At 38.8% G+C, this 17,718-nt stretch overlaps 1 protein-coding gene across 3 annotated transcripts in view; it reads right to left on the bottom strand.

Moving 5' to 3' along the window:
• Positions 1-17,718, bottom strand: part of TUT7 (terminal uridylyl transferase 7) — a 91,738-nt gene that overhangs the window by 32,859 nt on the left and 41,161 nt on the right. For all 3 annotated transcript variants that reach the window (XM_043981620.1, XM_043981611.1, XM_043981605.1), the window contains exons 12-17: positions 15,350-15,530; positions 12,937-14,030; positions 12,447-12,597; positions 11,018-11,104; positions 10,064-10,164; positions 8,418-8,475 (exon numbers count right to left, since the gene is read on the bottom strand). In XM_043981620.1, the coding sequence (XP_043837555.1) occupies positions 8,418-8,475; positions 10,064-10,164; positions 11,018-11,104; positions 12,447-12,597; positions 12,937-14,030; positions 15,350-15,530 (1,672 nt within the window). The remainder of the gene's footprint in view (positions 1-8,417; positions 8,476-10,063; positions 10,165-11,017; positions 11,105-12,446; positions 12,598-12,936; positions 14,031-15,349; positions 15,531-17,718) is intronic.

Below are 17,718 nucleotides of genomic sequence, written 5' to 3'. Positions count from 1 at the left end.
TTCCATATTTTGGTGAAAGCACCACTAATTACCCATTCATCATCTTGGGCACAGCTTTTCTTTATCTCCTAAAACTACAACCACAACCAATTTGTAGCCTTTAAGATCTTTTAATTATCCCTTCATTTCTTTTCTTTTTTTTTGGTGAGGCAATTGGGGTTAAGTGACTTGCCTAGGGTCACACAGCTAGTAATTGTTAAGTGTCTGAGGTTGGATTTGAACTCAGGTCCTCCTGAATCCAGGGCCGGTGCTCTATCCACTGCACCACTTAGCTGCCCCCATCCCTTCATTTCTAAAGCTCCAAATCTAATTATTGTCCCCATTAACTCTTGGAAGGATTACTGCCCAGTCTTCTAACTGGTCTGTCAATCATCTGATTCATTCAGAATTATGCCAGATGAATTTTCTTTAAGCACTCTGCTGGGAAAAACTTTTCAATAACTACTACTCACATTTATATATAGGGTTTTATATAACTACCCAAGGCCTTAAGTATTAAGTTCAAATGACTTAATCTGATCAGAGAATCTAACAGTAACAGAAGGGGTCACTGAGGTGATTTAGGCCAACCCTTACTTGAAATATTATTCTCCTACTTTCATTCAAGCTTTTCAAAAACCATCTTTGGGAGCAGGTAGCTCCTTTCACTTTGGGACACCTGGAATCGCTATTCAATTCTTTCTTATACTTGGTTGAAATCTACTTCCCTGAAACTTCTATATACTGGTCCTAATATTCCCTTCTGGAGCCATATCAAGTAAGTATAACCTCTCTTTCAAATAACTCTTCAAGTATCTTTATACAGTTAACTATGTCTCTTCAATCTTCTAGTTCCCATGTCTCTTCAATTTTCTTTAAGCTTGGTCATCCTTCTCAGGAAATGCTCCAGTTTGCCAATGTTCCTCTTAAAAATGTAGTTTTCAAGCTCTTTTCTCCCACTATTCTTCCAAATGCCTTTTCTACTATGACCAGGTCAGTCTTTTAGAACACTTTTCCCTTCGCAATTCCAACCCCTTGGTGAAGCAGTTTAGTTCTACATAATCTATTCTTCAACCCCCTGATCTTTTGTCTTCTTACTGATTACACTTTGCTAAAGCCCAACCCTATACTACTTCACTTCTGCCCCCTTCACTCTTTTTAAAAAATTTTTTTTTTTTTTAGTGAGGCAACTGGGGTTAAGTGACTTGCCCAGGGTCACACAGCTAGTAAGTGTTAAGTGTCCTGAGGCTGAATTTGAACTCAGGTACTCCTGACTCCAGGGCCAGTGCTCTATCCACTGTGCCATCTAGCTGCCCCTTATTTATTCATTTATTTATTTATTCATCTATCTATCTATTTATTTATTAAATTATATTAATTAATTAATTTAGGTGGGGGCAATGAGGGTTAAGTGACTTGCCCAGGGTCACACAGCTAGTAAGTGTCAAATGTCTGAGACTGGATTTGAACTCAGGTCTTCCTGAATTCAGGGCCAGTGCTTTATCCACTGTGCCACCTAGTTACTCCCTTTACAAATGGCCAGATTTTCTGGCATACTGAGTGCAGTATCATCTTTTAGGGTTTTTTTTTTTGGCAGGGCAATGAGGGTTAAGTGACTTGTCCAGGGTCACGCAGCTAGTTAGGTGTCAAGTGTCTGAAGCTGGATTTGAACTCAGGGAGTCCTGAATTCAGGGCCAGTGCTTTATCCACTGCGCCACCTAGCTGACCCCTGCCTCCTTCACTCTTATTCCTGTGCTGCTGAATGGAGCTAGGGGAAGTCACTAAACTGGATTCACTACAAATTTGTTTTCTAATCTCAACTGGGCTTTCACTGAAGCAAGGCAATTCTTTACCCTAATTGATTTTCTTTACTGCTCATCACAGTGGCCATTCCAACCCTCGTCATCTCTCTGCAAGCCTCCTCCAGCAACCCTATCTGCTCACCTTCTCAACTACAAACACACATTTTACCCCTCAAAATTGAAGCCACTCATTGAGAGATCCTTTCCCTGTTTTCTTCATCTTACATCCCTCTAATATTGTTCTCTCATATTTTTTCAACTTTTCTCTAAAGAGGCAGACCTACTCACTGCTAAGACCAACTCCTCTACATGCATTTTTTTTTTTTTTAGTGAGGCAATTGGGGTTAAGTGACTTGCCCAGGGTCACACAGCTAGTAAGTGTTAAGTGTCTGAGGCCGGATTTGAACCCAGGTACTCCTGACTCCAGGGCCGGTGCTCTATCCACTGTGCCACCTAGCTGCCCCCTCTACATGCATTTTTGATCACTTCCTCTTTCATCTCCTTCAGCAGAATGCTTCTTCTGTTAATTTCACTCTCTAATCTTCAATCTCTCCTCTATTGACTCTCTGCTACCTAAAAACATGTTTACCTTGACAAAACTTAAAAAGCCTTTACTTTATCCTGCTAGTTATCATCTTATAATTTCTCCTATCAGCTACATGTCTCTTACTTCTTTTCCTCTAATTTTCTTCTAAAGGTGAAATCTGATTTCCAGCCTAATTATTCTTTTTTTTTTTCCCTTTAAGTGAGGCAACCGGGATCTTGCCCAGGGTCACACAGCCAGCAAGTGTCAAGTGTCTGAGGCCGGACCTGAACCCAGGCACTCCCAATTCCAGGGCCAGAGCTCCATCCACTGTGCCATGTAGCTGCCCCCCAGCCTAATTATTCATTTCAAACCACTTACTCTAAAATGACCAGATATCACTTAAATGCAAAATCTAATGTTGTTTTCTTAATTTTCATCCTTTTTGACTTTTGCAGTGTGGGAATTTATTTTGATTTAGGGACCCTGCCTTTGGGCTGAGATTAAAAAGCCTTAGGCTCTCAAGGGTTTTTGGTGTGAGGGGCTGGTGCCCCTCCCCCTTCAGCTGAGCCAAAAAAGCCCTGTGGGCTTTTCAGGACACCAGGTCAGACCACTGGGGGTGGGGGTGGGGTGGGAAAGCCCCAGTTCCCTACTCCCGGGAGATCCCAGGCTTGTCCTGCCAGGCCCTAGCATAGCCAGTGGGGAGGTCCCAGGCATGCAAGCAGGGGGCACAGCCCCTCGAGCCCCACTGGGCACAGCTCTAGTGCAGCCGGCGGATTAGCTTGGCATGTTCGGGCGTAGAGAGCCTGAGGTTTGAGGGGAGAGAAGGAACATATATACAGAGCTAGCGAGACAGTGAAGGGGGTATGCCGGAGGACTAGGAGGATGCAAGGGAGGCCGGAAGATTAAGAGAACAGGGGGTGGTCTGCACAGAGGAGGCAGAGAAAAAGCTATGCTGGGGGAATGCAGGTAGACGCCAGAGGACTAGGAGAATGGAAGGAGAGGTCAGTGAGAGAGACACAGGGGTTCAGTGCAGCAGCACAGAGAGGAAAGTTAGACAGTAAGGGGGGGTCGACAAAGTGAAAGGGGCTTGGAGTTAGAAGAAAGCAGCTGAGCAGTGAAAGCACAGGGAAGCTGGAGGGAAGGAGTGAAAGTTGGAGAAAGCTGGATCGTACTCTAAGGCAAGAGGCAGCAACGGCCCTTATTGTATTAAAAGCAGAGAAAGGTTGTATTATTTGCATTTCTTAACCCTTATCGCTTACACTGATTTTTATAAATAAATTCTGCTTTGGATATTTAATTAAGAGGCTTCTTAATCTTTTGCTTATCAATTTGGGAGCAGAGCAGTGGGGGAAATTTTATAAACGGCTCATAGGAAATTAATAGCAGTCAGATAGCCAGCCAGTGAAAAACCCCCAGATTAGACCTGTGGTTAGATTAGGCCTCCCAGTCAAATTAGGCCCCTAAATTAGTAAAATATTTTTACATTTTAATGGTGACCATGGCAGGACTTACGGCCCAATTATAATTTTTCTAAAGTTATAATTTTTCATAGAAGTCCAGTTATTATAATTTTTCAGATTAGATATAGTTAATTTTTTTTGTTTTTTTACAGCAGTATTTCACACCGTTGATCACCTTCACCTCTTGGATACTCTCTTCACTCTGGATTTTTGTGATGCTGTTCTCTTTTGGTTCTCTTTACTACTCCTTTACTCAGTCTCCTGTGTGGGTTCTTCATCCATGTTATGCTCAATTACTGTGAGGGTTCCCCCAAGGCTCTAGGCTGGGGTCCTCATCTGTTTTCTCTCTATACAACAGTACTTGGTACTTTCATGGGTTCTTCTATTATCTATATGCAGATGATGCTCAGATTTATATATCCCAGATCTAGTCTCTCTTCTGAGTCCCAGTCCCAACTGTTTCTTGGACATTTTGAACTCAAAATCCTGTAGAGATCCTAATAGACATTTCCAAAATAGAACTTAATACCTTTCAAACAAAACCATACCTTCTATTCTTTCCTATTATACTACCATCCAGGGCACAACCATCCTCCCAGTGACACAGGTTTGCCACCTTGCTGTCATCCTCAACTCAATCCTCTACATATTTAATTGTCAAATCTTGTCATTTTAACCTTCAACAATGTCTCTGGTATATGTCCCTTTCTCTCCACTGACAACTGCCACTCTAGTTCAGGCCCTCAACAACTCCTGCAAAAGCCTTGGTCTCCCTTCCTCAAGGTTCTCCCCACTCCAGCCCATCATTCACTTCTCTGCCAAAGTGATTGTCTTAAAGCATAAATCTGATCATTTCATTCATTGCTATTAAATATACTTCAATGGCTTCCAATTACCTCAAGGATCAAATATCATCTGCTTGATATTTAGAACTCTTTACAGTTTAGTCCCTTCCAACTTTGCAGTCTCCTGACACTTTACTCCCCTTCTACAGACTATGATTCAGTTATACTGCCCTACTTGCTGTTCCTTAAAAATGTTCCTGTCTCCATGTGCCGGTAATGGTTGTCCTGATGCGCGGAATGCTCTCTTTTAAACCTCTACCTCTCGGGATCTCTGGTTTCCTTCAAAACTCATTTCAAATGCTACTTTTTACAGGAGACCTTTTCTGGTACACCCAGATGCTAGAACCTTTCCCTCTAAGGTTACATTCCACCTACTCTATACATAAGATAGGTACATATTTATTTACATGTGGTCTCCCCTGTTACAATATAAGCTCCTTGAAGGCAATAGACTATTTTGCCTTTCTTCATATTCCCAAGCTGTGGCATATAATATTTAGTAAGTGTGTGTTGAGTAACTACTAAGGTTATCACTGTTTTTCCACTCACTCTGGAATACTCTCTTTTTTTTTTTGCAGGGTAATGGGGGTTAAGTGACTTGCCCAGGGTCACACAGCTAGTAAGTGTCAAGTGTTTGAGGCTGGATTTGAACTCAGGTACACCTGAATCCAGGGCCAGTGCTCTATCCACTATGCCACCTAGCTGCCCCTGGAATACTCTCTTTTAACCTCTCCATTTCAAGCTCCATGACTATCCCGAGAGCATATGGTTCCACTCCATAATAGAACTGCTTTCTTTTCTGAACTTTTATTGGTGCAACCACACATTACTGATGCTCATTGTTTTTTCATGTGCCTTACCTCCTCAATGAGACTGTTAAGATGACCAAGTGTAAGGAAGGACCATGCTGCTATTTCTTTTGTAGTCCCCTCTCCCTCCATTGGTTATTATAGGGACTCAGACATAGTAAATACTGCTGAATTGAATGAAATAGTTAAATAGTTTCAAACCTATTTAGTTCCTTTGATCCCATTCCTTCTTGTATCCTCCAAAACCTTGCTTGAATAACTTCATCCTTGCTCTCTCCCTCTCTCCCAGCTCCTTCACCTTTGTCCAAAAGGCCAAGTTTCTTTTCTTAAAGAAAACAAACACTCCATCCACCTTCACTTGATCATGTTACCCCCCTTACATTAATATCCGATCTTCATTTCTATTGGTCCGTCCTCACCCCGTGAAACTCTTTCTCTTTACTACTTATTTCTAGAAAGGATAGCTTCCATTTGTTGTATCTATTTCTTTACTCCAAAATCACTCCTCAAGCTAACTACTCTGTCCTTATTGATTTCTGTTACAATGCCCTCTCCTAGTTCCTTTTCAGTCTCATTCACTATATCATTTTCTTCTTCCTAATGTATGAGTTTGACCATTTCACATTTTTGATCAAAAATGTTCAGTGGCTCTCCACTGCTTATCTTTTAAAACATCATAGTGTAAAAAAAATTATTAAGTATATCTAATTTGAAAAAATATAACTGGACTGATATGAAAAATAATTATATGAAAAATTCTAAGTTTAGAAAAATTATAATTCAACCATAAGTCCCATCTGGGTTGCCATTCAAATGTAAAGATATTTTAACTGACTAGGGCTAATTTGGGGGGACGAGTCTGACTGGGGAGCCCTAATCTGACTGGAGGACTAATCTAGGGACTTTTGACTCACTGGCTATCTGACTGCTATTGGGCTGTGCCCAGAGGGGCTCGAGGGGCCTGTGCCCCCTGCTGCATGCCTGGGACCTCCACACGGGCTATGCTAGGGCCTGGCAGGACAAGCCTGAGATCTCCCGGGGCAGCTCTCCTCAGGGTGTAGGGAGCTGAGGTTTTTTCTCCCAGCCATCTAACCACGGGGCTTTTTTTGGCTCAGCTGAAGTGGAAGGGGAGGGGCAGCAGCCCCTCACACAGAAAAAAACCTGAGGGCCTAAGGCTTTTTAATCTCAGCCCAAAGGCAGGGTCCCCAAATCAAAATAAATTTCCACAATAGGAAGAGACAGATCCTCCACAATCTGTCCTTTATCTTCTTCCCCATGGTTCACTCCACTCCACACAAAAATCCAGCTAAAATAGACTATTAGGTATTCACTGCCCTCACTTGCCTTTCCTCCCTTTTTGCACTGGTATAGGCTGGCCCTCAAGCCTGGAAAATCCTCCCTTCATATGTCTGCCTTCTGAAATTCTCTTCCTTCAAGGCTTACCTCCTATCCTCCATAAAACCTATCTTGATCACTGTAGCTAAAAGTGACTTTTCCTTCTTCATATTTCTAGTAGCACCATTTAGATGACCCCTTTGCTCTTATCACATTCTAACTTGTACTACACTTGGCTATGTACAAATTACATCCTCACTATTAGAACATAAGTTCCTTAAGGAAAATAACTCTCCTACCTCAGATACTTACTAGCTGAGGAAGTCTCTGTGACTTAGTTGTCTCGACTGTAAAATGAGTGGGCTTTGAGGTTTCTCCTAGGTCTAAATTTGTGATCCTATGATTATGTTTCTTTGCGTATAGTCCTAGAGCCTACTATAATGCTTTGCACATAGCAAGTGCATTGTAATTATTTCTATTTAGAATGAATCTGCCATAAACTTGATCAATAGTAGAAAAAAACATTTTCCTCCAGAAATCTTTAATCATCATATTCCCTATTCACCCAATACTTTGTACATATCCTTAAGTTTTAACATTAAATATATAGATAAGAAATTCTTGGGTAAAGTAATATTGGTTGTAGGCCATGGTTCATATTAAATTATTCAACACAAAATTTGCTGAATTATTTTCAAAGTAAGTTGATACTCCCAGCCAGTTGCCTAGTGTAACTTTACAAATGCCATTCTTCAAGAGCTTTATGAATTTGGAAAAAGAAACTTTTTATAGTTTGTTTCTCTGGGATGGGGAAATTATTATAATTTCATTAAATGCAGTCTTACTAGAAAGCATAACACCATAGAATTTGTCCACACTATCTGGAAGTAAAGAAAATTCCCCCATTTGAAATAAATTCTTGGTTCCCCAATGATCAGACCTAATTATGTCTGTGTACATATATGAAAAACCAACTGACACTCACGCTAACTTTCAATTCCACTAGAAACATGGGGAGGAAAAGATTTAAGATTTGTCCAGTTACCCCAATGACAGGTAAAGTCTTTATTCAAACTCCTAGAAATAAAGAATACAAAGGAAAAGAAGACTTTAACTCTTATAGCAGGTGTATGCACTATGAATTTAAGCATTACAACCATGCCTGTCTTTAACTAAAAGTATGAAAAACAGTTCAATGTACTTTTATGAAGGGAAAAAAAAAAAGTTTACCAGCGTTGCTTATAACAATAGTGGTAACTTTAGACTGCTGCTAAATATTTAAGGACAAGTAGAAAGCACTTTAAACTTATTTAAGATGAACAAACTCTATACTATGTTTAGTCCCAGGTAGGTAAAAGCGTAAGCTTTTCAAAACTAACATGCCATGCCTTTCTGGTACCTGTTTTGTAATGAATTGAAACCCAAATTGTTGAAAGATGCATGCGAAATATCACAGGCTCCTTGATGATTTCCAATTCTCTCTCAAAACAGGTCAAAACCATTTTTGCTTAATTACATGGAATATTTTTGCAAAAAAGCATCAAAATGGCAAATTTACAGTAATAAAAAATTTGATTTAACACAATGCTACATAGCTGAAATTTTAGGTAATTCAGAGGCTTATTAAGGAGAAGGCAAAATCCACTTAGCTTATAGAGTACCTGAATGTTTTTTGAGGACTCTTGACAGGTCTTCAATCATTCTTATGCAATCTAATCCCTGCAATTAAAGTAGCAAATCATTATATCAATTTGAAAGAGCTTTTCTTAAAACGGCGGCGTAAATACAAGTGTCCGTTACCTTTGGAATTGCTCAAATTCATTTCAGTTCAGAAGCATGGTTTTGTGGAGCTATGGATTTGGAGTGAGAAGACTAGGGTTTGAATGACAGAACCATGATAAGATATAAGCGACCTGAGGGTAGAAACTGTTTAATTTTTTCTTTGTACCCCTAGTACATAATAGGTGCTTAATAAATGTTTGTTGATTCAGTAAGATATGGATTTAAAAAGTCAGTCTGAATATCTTATAATCCTAAAACAACATTGTTCCTCCTCCTTTCTTGAAGAGGACCAATGACGGCAAGAGGGTGATTTCTTGATTTGTGCATGAACTGGATTTAAGTGAGACAGTGCTGGATAAAGTCATCAGCCTCATTCTCTCCTCCAGAGTCATCAAAGTCCAATGGGAAGACAATAATCAAGGTGACAGGTGATGGCCTGGGAGTTTATACTGCATAAAATGTTTTGGGGTTTAAGGGCTAGATTTTTAAATTTTATTTTAATCATCTATCCATCCACCCATCCCCATCCATCTACCCATCCCCATCCAGCCACTCATCCATCCATCCATCCATCCATCCATTCATCATTTTCAAAAAGGTGGGCAATTTACTTTTTTTGACCTGTATAGTTTTCATTTATGATTTCTTGAAGTATAGCTCTGAAAAAACAGGCTTAAAAAAGCTCATTGTGTTTCAAATAGAACTAACTTGTTTAGTCACTGAAGTCCTTTCTGACTCTTTATGACCCCAATTGGGGTTTTCTCAGCAAAGATACTGTAGTGGTTTCCCATTTCCTTCTCTAGCTCATTTTAGAGATGAGGAACTAAGGCAAACAGGATTAAGTGACTTGCCCAGGGTCACACAGCTAGTCTGAGGCCACATCTGAACTCAGGAAGATGAGTCTTCCTAACTCTAGGCTCAGCACTCTATCCACTGTGCCACCTAGCTGACTATGCCTTTAAACCCAAATCACTCTAGCTTTCATAGAATGGCCAATAATATAACTTGGTGGCCTTGGCAATTCTGAAGATGTGAACAATTCAAAGGTGATGAAGCATCACCGAATTTCCAATTATTTCGGAAAATACCACATTGAAGCATAGTATTCTGTAGTTTAAAAAATTTACTGATTCATATTATTAATAACAAATGTAAATTATATATGAACATCAAGGGACATGTAGTACAGTGTTCTAAAGTTTAAAAAAACTTTGTCTCATCTTACAATAACAAATATAAATTATATATGACCACCCAGGGACATGTACTATGGGAGTAAAATGCACTGGGCTCAGGAGAGAATTGGATTTGAACCCTGGTTCTGATCATATTAGCTGTATGACCTTGGGCAAATTTTTCCTGAGACTTGGTTTCCTCACCTATAAATTGGGAATGACAATCGTTTTTCCTGTCTACCTCACAAGGTTATCATGAGGGAAGTGCTCTGTAAGTCAAAAGATACTAAATAATTGGGATTCCCTTATCATCATCATCACCATCATCGACTTCATCATCATCACTCTACCTCAGCAGTTTCAAGTCCATCAATAGTCATACAGATGTCCAGGTCACTCTGTTTGAACCCAAATCCATTTTTGGAAGACCCAAATAAGCTCAATTTGGTGCCTGTTAGGGATATATTATAAATAGTAATTGATTTTTTTGGAAGGCATTTTATTTTCACATAGGCATTCTCAAGAATGGGTAACTGAGTTAGATACTTCTGACAAAAGAAAATTAAATACCTTATTCTGTGTAAAAAAATGTAAAAATTTAAAATTACAACTTTCAAAAGTCTAAAGTATACAAATTAGGGTCCCAACTCACTAACAATCTCATTAAAGACACATATTTATCTCTCTTAACTTCAGGTTTATTTTAGAACCCCATCTCTTGTTTACCTCAAAGTTTGTTTTTTATTAAAGGTAAACTATATAAAGCAAGAAAAGTGGCCATGTGTCACTTGTCAAATCTTAGGACCGAAAAATTTCAAGGTAAAATCTACAGCATCTCTCTATATCTAGTTATTAAATTTATTTTTCTTTGAAAAACTTATTTTAGATATGTGATTTTAAATTTTGATTAACACTTCAAATGGAAACAAAATATATGCATAGCATGTGTTAATACAAACAGTATTTTAATATTCAACCTATTGGTGCACTAAAATGTTTTATATCAACTACAACACCAATCACACCATTTATTTTTCTCTAAGTCAGTAAGTTTGTTTTGTTTTGTTTTTTTTTGTTTTTTTTTTTTTAGTAAGGCAATGGGGGGTTAAGTGACTTGCCCAGGGTCACACAGCTAGTAAGGTGTCAAGTGTCTGAGGCTGGATTTGAACTCAGGTACTCCTGAATTCAGGGCCGGTGCTTTATCCACTGAGCCACCTAGCTGCCCCCATAAGTAAGTAAGTTTGGAACAAAATTACTGGTCTAGAAATGATAAGCTAAGAAAAGAATGTGATAAATAATCTTACCTGGAAACTCCTGTCTTATGAAACTTTCTAAGTTTTGCCGAATATGTTCACGAGCCTGATCTTCTAAAACAGTTGCAGAAAAATCCCCTGTTTAAAACAAATAGAAACATTTGTCAAAGAGCTTTCAAAATTTTGCCCAAAAAGTAGAAACAAGCTTTCATTAGAAAACAGTTCTCTCCATGCACAAATTTCTAAGCATCTCTTATATGAATAACATAGCAGCAATGCAGAAGCAATGTAATCAGAACATAAAAACACATCCCTATCAAGAAAGTCACAATAAATTACTAAGAATTACTGAAATTATCTTATCAAGAGAAAACTTCATTTTGGTATTAAAAATAAGGGTGGTGTGGGGCAGCTAGATGGCGCAGTGGTTAAAGCACCGGCCCTGGATTCAGGAGTACCTGAGTTCAAATCCGACCTCAGACACTTAACACTTACTAGCTGTGTGACCCTGGGCAAGTCACTTAACCCCCATTGCCCCGCAAAAAAAAAATATATACATAAGGGTGGTGGTGGTGTGGGGCAGTTAGATGGCGCAGTGGCTAGAGCACTGGCCCTGGAGTCAGGAGTACATGAGTTCAAATCTGGCCTCGGACACTTAACACTTACTAGCTGTGTGACCCTGGGCAAGTCACTTAACCCCAATTGCCTCACTAAAAAAAAAAAAAAGGGTGGTGGGGGCAGCTAGGTAGCATAGTAGATAGAGCACCAGCCCTGGATTCAGGAGGACCCGAATTCAAATCCGGTCTCAGACCCATGACAATTATTAGCTATGTGACCCTGGGCAAGTCACTTAACCTCAATTGCCTCCTCTCCCCCCCCCCCCCAATAAGGGTGGCTTAGATAGATCAGCCTGAAACTTTCAGAATATGATTTTGTTAAGATGGTCTGTTTTGAACAGCTCTGAACTCTGAACAACCTTCTATGATTTCAGGGGATTGATGATGAAGGCTACCCACTTCCTTTCAGAGAGGTGACTGGATGAGATATATTTTTTGGACATGTCTAATATGGGCATTTGTTTCGCTTGACTGTATATTTGCTACAAGAGTTTGTTTTTGGGGGGCAGGGGGGAAGGCAGGTATGTGGTGGGATGAGAGGGAGATAAAACCAATTTTTGTTAATTAAAAAATACTGGTAAAACAAAGAAACTGTTTTGATTAGTTATTTATAATGCTTAAAATGAAAATATTATCAAAAGTTTTGCTGTATTTTACTTCTTTCAGTTGAAGCTTGGAACCCTAAAGATTAAAGAAATCTTTATAATGAACCCAATACCAGAAGAGTTAGAAATGAAAATAAGTGAAGATTAATAAACGGATATTGTTATTTCTCAATATTTTAAGCCATCACCTAGTTTGCTCATTTTTTGAAGCCTACTTTAATGTTCCTAGAAATGAGTAAGAAAATGTTGACAACTTACTGTAACACTGGATGCAAACTTGATCTAAGATATTTGAAAATCTGGGTGTTAATTGTGGCAAAGGATCCAGTTCAATTTTTTTGAAGTCTTCGGGACAATCCTTCTTTAGGTGGCCCTCTCGCTTGCACAAACTACATACTACAGTAGGAGGCTACGTGAAAGGGAAAAGGGAAGAGTCAAAAGACTTAAATGTACTTTCTGACATGGAGGTTCCTAACCTTTTCTAGCAAAGTATTCTACTTTTAACTCCCTCAAAGAGACACTGTCATTAGGGGTGGGGTACAGTGTGGTATAATTGGAATATTTAACAACTTTTAATGGGGGGAGTGCTAAGAACTAGGATGAAGCTTGGTTAAGCTGGGGTTAAAGATCAAATCAATAATTAATTACTACCAACACTAAGCATGTTCTACTAAATGAAAACTAAATTTATATACACACAAAAAAAAATCCAAGCTGTTTCTTTGGAAGTTATTTTATTTTTTTTTACCTTGCCCTTGGTGAAGACAGGCTTACTAAATTCATAGAATAGGTCCAAGTGATCTACAGCTGAATCTTCCTCACATACATTCTCTTCCTTAAGAGGATGCTTTTCACTTAATTCCATTAGCAAGGGTTCACCTATATTTCTTCTAGCTTCTTTCAAATCTTCATATTTAACAGGAACAACCATTCCATCCTCTTCAGAGAGGGCGTCCTCATCTCCATATCCAGTGTGTGTGTCCAACTCATCTCGTATAGTAATGCCACCCTTTTCATTGATGGCATGCCTGGCTTCTTCTTCGTCCTCTTCTTCATCATCTGAATTAGTGATTTCTGATGTCTGGCCCTGGACAGAATGTGCAACATCATTTGAGTCTTCTAATTCATCTGTACCGTCTGTGCTTTCCTCATCTATGTCAGCCTTGTCATCCATAGTAACGAAGTCGTCCCTTTCAGCTATTGTAATGTTTTGTGAACTCTCTAAATCTGAAATGCTGTCAGTCTCCACGTCAAGGTCATCGGCACGGACAAACAGTTCTCCGTTCTCACCGTCTTCATCCAATTCTTGATCCACAGTTGTCGAATTTTTCTCCCAGTCTTGTCTTATGCCAAGTTCTTCCTCCTCTTCCTCCTCTTCCTCATTTCCACTTTCTGTTTCTTCATAGTGTGGTTTGAAATCCTCAGAGTCATCCAAAATCACTTCTTCAATGATACAATCTAAGTCTCCTTGATTCATCCCAACTTGAACATCTCCTGGCTCCTCTTTTGGGCTTTCAAAACCATCAAATATCTTTATAGTATTTCTCTGATGTTCCTTGGAGTTTTCTACAGTATTGGTAGCATCAATGCAGTCACCCAGAACCATGATTTTGTTATTTATTACTTGTACTTCAGGGTCATGCTTTACATCATCTTCTTGGTGTTTAGATGTTTGAGATGCATCTAGATTTATATTCAGAGGCTTTTGGGGAGTAGTCTTTGTTGCTTTTTTGTGTGGGATAGCAAAATATTTATATGTTGCTCTTAAACAATGAAGGATATATTCATAAACCAGTTGACTGTTCAAGGTTCTTGCAACATTTCTTTTAACGGAGTATGGATCTGTAACAACAAAAAATGCAATAGCTTTATATTTTACCTTGAAAACAATCAATGTATTTTAGATTAAAAAGCAACAATAAACCAGGCAAAATAAATCCTATATCTTAAGTGTGGCTATTTTCATTTGGGAGTCAAGATGGAGGGGAAAAAATGTCATTTCTCAAAGGAAGAAATCTCTCACGTGAAGAAACTCCAAATGTCAAAATTCTCTCTCATAACCAACCCACCTTGTACAACACCAGTATCCCTTCCTTATTTAGTTATGTGATAGTGGCAGTGGAAAAGAAATGATCGATCTGGCTCTTAAGCCTTTAGGGACTACATCCTACACTGAAAAGCTCTGCTGAGGGCTCTCTCTGCCTCCCCCACTCAGCCAGTCACTTTGTAAAGCTTACCTCCACTCTTCCGCCCTGTGAAGCCCCATCACTGAACTGGCTGGACTGAATTCCAGGGGTGAGAGGGAGGCACGAGGAGGAGACACCACTTCTCACAATCTGCTCTCCTCCCCTAAAACTCCAGCAGGGTAGGCAATTGGCCAGAAGAGCTGAGCCAGAGAAACTGCAGGGGAGGGTTTAAAAATGTGAGATCCCCATGACTGCACACAGAATTTTATGCAAAATGCAAAAAACCCTTTTATGCAACATAAAGCTTGAAAAAAAAATCAAGCAAAAATAAGGGAATTCCATACTGAAGATTCCTTCAGCTATAATTATAAGGAAGTTCTTAAAAATGTTTTTAAAGGGGCAAAATTTAGATTTCTATATGAGCTTCATCTATGGAACGGCCTAACATCTAAAAGTTGAAAATGGTTTAAGAGGCCAGCCCACTTTCCAATGCCTACTAAATATATCAGTGTGTTTCACTGCAATGTAGATTTGGTTTAATGAGCCCTATGCAAAATAATATATGCATACATTTAAAATATTACTAGAGGCTTCATAAAAATACAACATGCCTACAAACTGCTGGAGTCCATGAAACTAATCAATTAATATAAAATGGGGAAAACTGAACCTAGAAGTAAAGATTTATAGTCAGGTTTTGCTTTTTTTTTTTTTTAAAACTTTAAGGAATCATTTAAATTTTGTGAATGTGTAATTAGGATACTGCCTGTGCTACAGTTTTTAAAAAGTGAGATGAGACTGTACTGAGCTAAATGACATTTAGAGCTCTAGTACAAGGAGGATCCTGACTGTTTACTTTACTGCTGGGTTCTGGTATACCTTGCATGAAGGTGCTGAAAGAAGACTGAAATAAAGTACATGCTGTTAGATCTGCACTTGTTTTTAGGGTTTTTTTTAGGGGAAAAATCTGGATACCTTCCACAGCAATGCGCTTTTTGGGCCAATCCTTTGCTTCACGAGATATAGCTTCTTTGGCACGTATACTGATGACCAAATCACCCAAATTAAATTCTAAAGCATAGAAACGAAGCAATTCCACCCAGAGCTGCCCAACTGGTGCAGAACACTGGTTTTCTACGTCAAATATCAATGGAACCTATTAATATCAAAAAGAACAAATTTTCATTATTACATATGTCCAAACAATCAGATAAAACAAAATTATACAAATTCAGTTTTAACAAAATGAAAACTAAGGGAAGGTATGAATGTGCAAATCCTTTCATGTAAACCTTAAACTGACTACAAAAAAATTAAGCTCTATATCAGTAACTGGTTTTTATTATACTTTAGATAGAATAGGAATCTTATCAAGACAGCCTGGAATAGTGGGAAGGAAACTGGAATTGGACTTAGGAGAAATGTGAAGTGTCTGTAAAGTTCTTTTGTAAACACTACATTGTTACTGTGTCAAGTTATTGCATGGGCAATCTCTCAACAACAGCTACTCCTGTGTCACTCCTGGCTGTGTTTGCTAAAAAACAGTCACTTTAGCCACATTTGCTACTCTCAATTTATGAAATGCAGTGAAGACAGCAAGGATTGTGTAAGAGGTGCTAACATTCTCAGTCCTGTTCCCTGCCTAGGCCATCAATACCTCTGAAGTGGGTACTGAAAAAAAAAGAAATAGGATTCTAGGCTACTCAAATTTATAAGGATATTGTATTTATGGTTGGATATTTAGTTTTGATGTCAGTTAATTTCTGATCAAAAGGTTTGGATTTTAAAATATATATATATATATATACCTGGATGTATCCATTGAAAGAAAAATGCAAGGATTTTCTCTTACATAATTCAGCTATCCAAATTTGTACAAAACACCTGTAATGATTGGAATGACGCCACCTGCTGGAGATTTACTGTAGGAAAGTTCCACCATGAGGAGAAGGCCTCTGAGGGCAAGACCATGTGGCTTTTCTTTGGCATCAGGAAGTGACGTTGGCTTGGGGGAGGAAGAGGGGGCGAGGCTGGGGCTCTCGCTTTTTTTTCGTGAAGACTCTGGTGGAGAGTGGAGCACGAAATGCTCTCTCCCTTTAATAGATAGAGGAATCTAGGCCTTTCTCTCTCTCTTTACCAAATTCTTACTCTCCTTAATAAATGCTTAAAAGTCTAACTCTTGCTAAAGCTTATAATTTATTGGCGACTACTCATTAGATATTTTAGACAGACTAGCTAGAATTTTAGCCCCTTACAGATGGCTGACCACAAAGAGGAAAGCTGAAACCTCCATCTTCGGATCTTCTGGTTGGGTAAGAAATTTCCCCTACCCTGTCCCTTTAAATCTGAACTACTGCTAAAGTACCTGCTGTTTTCTGTTTAAATTTGTTAGAACAACAAGCAAGGTGTTCACACAAGAAAATATAAAAATAGCCCCCTCTCTCAACCATGGTTTTTCAGAGAAACCTCTGACTCCTGCATTTTTTTCAAATTCTTATGCTAAGAGGTTCTCTAATTTTGTATGCCTGGAGGCCACGACACAGCCTCTAGAAGCCTTTCCAGTCCTGAGTTCAAAACCAAGTATGATTCAAATTGTCCTGGTCCCTCCCCTCCTCTCTGGACCCCACCCTTTCCCCCACCTCCTACCACTCCCTTGGTCAAGCCCCTTAATCCTCCTGCCAGGGAAGTCCAGAGATCTAATGTGCATGCGCAGCTTTCTTTACTTACATTTGCAGCTTCTACTCAGTTATTAGCTTCAGCCCTTCCCCAGCCTGGCTGTGATTCTGACTTGAACTTCTATGGTTCCCTGAAACCAACCTTGGAAAAACCCTTTAAATCCCAGATATGCTCTTTTTGTTCATAATTTTGCTAATCTGCTTTTGTCTTTAATTAGTAACCTTATAAAGCATTTATATGAAAGGACCGACAGACAATATGGAGGGGTTAAAGAAGACAAACTTAAGCTGAATAAAAATGACAATCATCATCATATTTCAAGAAGACATATTTTACAGAAATGTAGAAGTAAGCAGCAAGGTATTAATATGAGTATTGGGGATTTTAGATACTGGAATCAAAAGTGCTCTAAATTCACTCAGAGAAATAATGTTAGTTCAGAGGTTACATAGGATTTCTATGCTATTACATCTACATTTTGAAATTAATGGTATGGGTTTATTTTCATAGAGATTTTCATGCTTTTGAGATTGTGTTTTATACTTGGTTTTTTTTTTTAAAACAAAGGGAGAATATTTGTAAAAGCTTTTTATAGTCTTGTGATCAAGTTTATATTTTGTAATACTCTTATTAATGTTTTATTTATTTATTTTTTTAATTTTAATTTT

This window comes from Dromiciops gliroides, chromosome 1, assembly GCF_019393635.1.
Source record: "Dromiciops gliroides isolate mDroGli1 chromosome 1, mDroGli1.pri, whole genome shotgun sequence".
In the NCBI taxonomy this organism is placed as follows: Eukaryota; Metazoa; Chordata; class Mammalia; order Microbiotheria; family Microbiotheriidae; genus Dromiciops; species Dromiciops gliroides.
Note: the sequence above shows the minus strand (reverse complement) of the source record. Positions and strands in the feature narration are given on the sequence as shown.